The 5,683-nt window shown below is 33.7% G+C and overlaps 1 protein-coding gene across 1 annotated transcript; it reads left to right on the top strand.

Moving 5' to 3' along the window:
* The first annotated feature begins 995 nt into the window (after positions 1–995).
* On the top strand, positions 996–3,676 carry LOC139885932 (pentatricopeptide repeat-containing protein At1g79490, mitochondrial). The gene has a single exon (XM_071869679.1). It carries the CDS (start codon positions 1,000–1,002, stop codon positions 3,454–3,456), a length of 2,457 nt encoding a protein of 818 aa, XP_071725780.1. The 5' UTR covers positions 996–999; the 3' UTR covers positions 3,457–3,676.
* The last annotated feature ends 2,007 nt before the right edge of the window (positions 3,677–5,683 follow it).

Genomic DNA, 5,683 nt, shown 5'->3' with positions numbered 1-5,683 from the left:
TAAAATTTAAGCCTGAAAATTTCAAATGCATTGGAGACGAAAATCAAAAATTCCAAAATTTTAATACTGAAGATTTCAAATCCATTTGCCCATTTGGGGCAGGTGCCCCCGGCCCTATCCTATGTAGTTTTGCCCATGATCACAGGCTGAACTTTGTACTGAGCTTGCATTCATGACAGCCGACATGTAGTGAGAAAACTATTATTGCGGTGTTCCAAGTGAGAAATAGTGATAACACGGTTTTGCTCTGCATGCTCTTAGTACCATGGAACTGGAACAAGCTTTTGTAAGTGTGACACAAAAGTTTTAAAAAAAATGTAGTAGTTCCGTCTCATCTACATTTTTATTTTGTGTATTTCTAAAATAAGTATTTATTTTGTTTTTCAACCAATTCACAATAGATTTTAGTGAAGAAATGATATTCTATTTTGTTTGCTTATAAAATCTAGAACAATACATATTTCTACTGGTATTTTTGTTAAAAGAAGTATAGAGTCAAAAATCAATTATCCTCCAAATAATTATATATTAATATTTTATATTAAATATATTTTATTTTTTTATTTAATTTCTATAAATATAAATACATAAATATTAAATAATTGATAGAGGTCGAGGTTAAGTCCCGTTGTAGACATATTTCATGAATTATCGTAAATATTCGTGTAAAGTGCGTATGAGTTTGCTTTTAAATTTTTTTTACATAAATAATATAATGATAATAATGAATAATGAATATAAATAATAAATAGTAAATAAATAATAATTAATAATAATTATTAATAATTTAATTTAATAATAAATAATTAAAATAAGAAAAAAAAAGCATCTATCGGAGGGATTCACAAAATTAGGGTTTAACATTTTCAGGGTCGATTACTAAAACCCTAAACCTTAATTTAAACTACAAACCACTATAATCGTTCCTCAATTGGCGTTATCGCTTCAATCCTTGAAAACTTCTGGTAATTTCAGTCTGTAATTATATTTCAATTTATAATGATTAGCCGCGGCCGTTCATACTCTAGGTATGTCGTTAAAAATCTTCAATTTCTCACATTGCGTTCATCAAGTCCGTTAATTTATGAAAACTTTATATTTAATAAGCGTCTGAATCGCTGCTTATCATCAATTCCTGGAAGAATTGATGACGTGTATGCATCAATTAGTCCAAAACCTAGTTATTTTGTTAGAAGTTACTGTTCTGGCAATAACGGTAAAGGAAACAATGAATGGACTGATGTCATAGAGTACTTGGATGAATCTGGAAGTGTTATTTACACCGGTAAAGGTATTCGATCCGTTGAGCCCGGTGTAGATGATCATATAATGGTAGGCGGCATAAAACAACCATTTTCAAACGCTGCTGCTGTTTCTAAGATTGTTGAGATTGTTAAAAGATGGAAATGGGGTCCCGAAATGGACACGCAGTTAGATAAGTTGCAGTTTGTTCCAAATATGATTCATATTATTCAAGCTTTAAAGGTAACGGGAGATGGCGATGCGTCTTTGAGTTTGTTTAAATGGGCAAAAAGGCAGTCTTGGTATATACCTAGTGATGAATGTTATCTTGCTGTGATAGATAGGTTGAACCAAAGTAGAGACTTTGATGGGATTCAATCGGTTTTCGATGATCTTGTTCGTGATTCGGGGAAAACTAATGTTCCTGAGTTTAATGCGTTTAGTAGAGTTGTTCAGTGTCTTGCTAAAGCGGAGAAGTTAGAGGTTTCGTTTTGCTGTTTTAAGAAGATTCAAGAATCTGGTTGTAAAGTTGATACTAAAACGTATAACTCACTTATAAATTTGTTTTTGGATAAAGGTTTGCCTTTTAAAGCGTTTGAGATATATGAGAGTATGGAAGGAGCTGGTTGTTCGTTAGACTTAGCCACTTACGAGTTGATGATACCAAACTTAGCTAGATCGGGTCGGATTGATGCAGCTTTAAAGCTTTTTCAACAAATGAAAGAGAAAAACATAAAACCAGGGTTTACAATCTTTGCATCACTTGTTGATTCATTAGGAAAAGCTGGCAGGTTAGATACATCGATGAAAATTTACATGGAAATGCAAGGTTTTGGGTTCAAACCGTCTGCAACCATGTTTGTGTCGATGATTGAGTCATATGTTAAGGCTGGGAAGCTAGACACAGCTTTAAAGATATGGGATCAGATGAAGAAGGCTCGTTTTAGACCTAATTATGGGCTTTACACCATGGTTGTCGAATCCCACGCAAAATCAGGAAAGCTCGAGACTGCAATGTCCATTTTTTCTGACATGGAAAAGGCTGGTTTTTTACCCACCCCGAGCACTTATTCTTGCTTACTGGAGATGCATGCTGGTTCGGGTCAAGTTGATGCTGCAATGAAGCTGTATAATTCAATGAGCAATGCAGGTGTTCGGCCGGGTTTGAACACTTATACCGCCTTGCTTACACTTTTAGCCAAGAAGAAACTTGTTGATATAGCTGCAAAGATTATTCTTGAAATGAAAGCAAATGGATATTCTATAGATGTGACAGCTAGCGATGTACTTATGGTTTTCATTAAAGATGCTTCGGTTGATCTTGCTTTGAAATGGTTAAGATTCATGGGTTCATCTGGGATCCGAACAAATAACTTTATTATAAGGCAGTTATTTGAGTCATGCATGAAAAACGGGTTATACGAGTCTGCAAAGCCACTTCTTGAAAACTATGTTGACTCTGCAGCAAAAGTTGACCTTATACTCTATACATCTATACTAGCGCATCTTGTTAGATGTCAAGAAGAAGAGCATGAACGACAGCTGATGTCAATTTTGAGTGCTACAAAGCATAAAGCACACGCCTTTATGTGCGGGCTTTTCACAGGCCCAGAACAGAGGAAACAACCAGTGCTAGCGTTTGTTCGTGAGTTTTTTCAGAATATTGATTATGAATCAGAAGAAGGGGCCGCCAGGTACTTTGTTAACGTCCTGTTAAACTATCTTGTACTAATGGGTCAGATTAATCGAGCCCGTTGTGTGTGGAAAGTTTCATATGAAAATAAACTTTTCCCAAAAGCAATTGTGTTTGATCAACACATTGCTTGGTCACTTGATGTTAGAAACTTATCAGTTGGTGCAGCTCTTATTGCGGTTGTGCATACACTTCATAGGTTTAGGAAACGAATGCTATATTATGGTGTGGTTCCTAGACGTATTAAGCTGGTAACGGGTCCCACCTTAAAGATTGTGGTTGCTCAGATGCTGAGTTCAGTTGAATCGCCGTTTGAGGTAAGTAAGGTGGTTCTAAGGGCACCTGGGGAGTCTGTATCAGAATGGTTCAAAAAGCCAATTGTTCAGCAGTTTCTATTGAATGAGATACCATCAAGAAGTGATATTCTGATGCATAAGCTTAATATTATATTTCCCAGTTCTGCCCCTGAGATTAGGTCCCTGACCCCACCTAAACCCCTTGTTGCTGGAAGGGCAATGTAGTAATAATAATTATATTGTTATAGAGTTTCACATATTATATAGGTATTTATTTGTAGTGTTCATTTCAGCCCAGATGTTGCCTTTGATTATCAAATATGTTTACAATTAGGGTGATGTCTTGCAAATTTTTCTGAGGCCGTCTAAGGTGTTTATAGGCAGTTATCGGTTCTTATGATAATATTGTTGTTACAGACAACCCTTAATATAAAATCAGATTATAGATCACTTTATTATAAACTGGAGTAGTAAGTCTTTAATTTTTATGTCATATAAGTTGTTGAACTATTATTAACTTGCATTTGGTTCACTTCCACCAAATCTGATAAAAATGTTGTTCAGATGTTTAAATATACTATCATGTCACCAAATAACGTTTAATAACATTAAAGGGAATAAAATGAGGTGTGAAATTATTGAAACTGATTGCATACTTTGAGAAATTTTTTTGTTACTGTCTATTTATTTATTTATATTTATTTTGTACGACGAAATTATTAGAACCACTTTCTAGCTAAAAGAAGCGAAAAAAAAAACAAAGGCTTATAGGCGATGAGTTTCAAGGCACATTATTTCTACCTCTGTTTTGTAACTAAAAAAATGAAACATCACAAATTGAATCAAACAAGACTCTTATTTCGGACTTGAATTAAAGATGGTGTCATTAGAAAGACTAAGTGGTAAATGCTCCGACTGAACACATATTTTTGTTTTTCACTCGGACTTCATTCCAAACATAAAACCATGATGGTGGTGGTCTAGCGAGAGGTCAGGAGTTCGACTCCGCTGGACTGTAACATTGCACTCAATGTTATTCCTGACCTGAAGTATACAATCACGTCGCCTTTCGCTTAGTGTGGGGGCAGCAGGGAAGGGAGGTTTTACCGGTCATGACCTCGGATTGGTCCGGGTTTCCTCCAGGACAGTAGTTGGGAGCGAGTTATGCAACTACTGAAGACGAACGCGGGGATGGTTTTGTCCCCCTGTGTGATCTCAAACTGATGGGGGAAAAAAAGAAGTGCTAGAAAAATATCAACATCATTATATAATTCCTTTTTAAAGAAATGTAACATATCTAAAAAATTTGCATATATGCCTCGACAATTAAACATTTCTTAAGCTCGAATTCACCAAGAATCTCATTTTTTGGAAATTTTGTACATGTATTATTTTAGTGTAGAAGAGTGATTAAGCATTGTTGTTGTACTATCTTTTTTAAGTAGTAAAGCATCAATGATGATTTTAAGGATACAAGAAAAACATGAATTCTAATTATTACAACGAGCATTTCAAACACATAAGTAGAAATTAACTTCGTAAAAAACAATAAATATTAAGAAATGAATAAATAATGAATTTTAAAAACATATTACAAAAAGTATATGACTTGAAAAATATAACTCGCACACAAAATTAATCCGTATTTAAAGAAAAACTAAGAAATGACGAATATTTGTCTATTTAAAAAATTTAGGATAAGTGCTTATTTAATATGGAAGAATCGGAATAATAAAGTTTTTCGTGACAAAAATTGGATTGCGACCGTGGCTTTAAATGAAATCCAAGTTCTCTCACACGAGTGGATATCAAATAGAATCAAGGGTGCCAAAATCGATTGGAGCGTGTGGTTAACTAATCCAAAAGTGTATGTAGTTTAGCATGTATGCAAGCTCAGCATCAGAGTATCTCTAGTGTTTTTATTTCGTGTTTCTGTGTTTTTTCGAGTTAAGTGTGTTCGGGCTAGTTCCAATTGTTTGTAATGGTCTAGCTCTGTTGTTTTTCTTATTTTCCTTGGTAATATATTTGGCTTTAAAAAAAAAAAAAAAAAAAAAAAAATTATGGTGTGCTTGCTTAATCTTAAGGAATGAGAATGTTAATGGCAATGGGAATACTAAGACAATGGAATGAATATAACCATTGCATTGTTGTTGCTTGTTTCAAAAGGATATTATGAATTAACACCTAATTTTTTCAATAAATAATAATGATGCTTTCGAAAAACATTTTAATACATATTGTATCTTCGGTCTACTAGAAAATGTATAACTTATTTTGAGTTTTAACTTTACAAAATTATAAAGCAACACATCCAATAAATTGATTTTGAACGTATATAATATATTTAAAATATTTTGTTGTTATGGCCTTTGGATTTCGATACGATGCCAAAAAGTAACGATAAAATAAATGATGTAGATTCTTTTCTTATGCTAAGAATGAAGCAATCATG

Source organism: Rutidosis leptorrhynchoides, chromosome 1 (genome assembly GCF_046630445.1).
Source record: "Rutidosis leptorrhynchoides isolate AG116_Rl617_1_P2 chromosome 1, CSIRO_AGI_Rlap_v1, whole genome shotgun sequence".
Lineage (NCBI taxonomy): Eukaryota > Viridiplantae > Streptophyta > Magnoliopsida > Asterales > Asteraceae > Rutidosis > Rutidosis leptorrhynchoides.
Note: the sequence above shows the minus strand (reverse complement) of the source record. Positions and strands in the feature narration are given on the sequence as shown.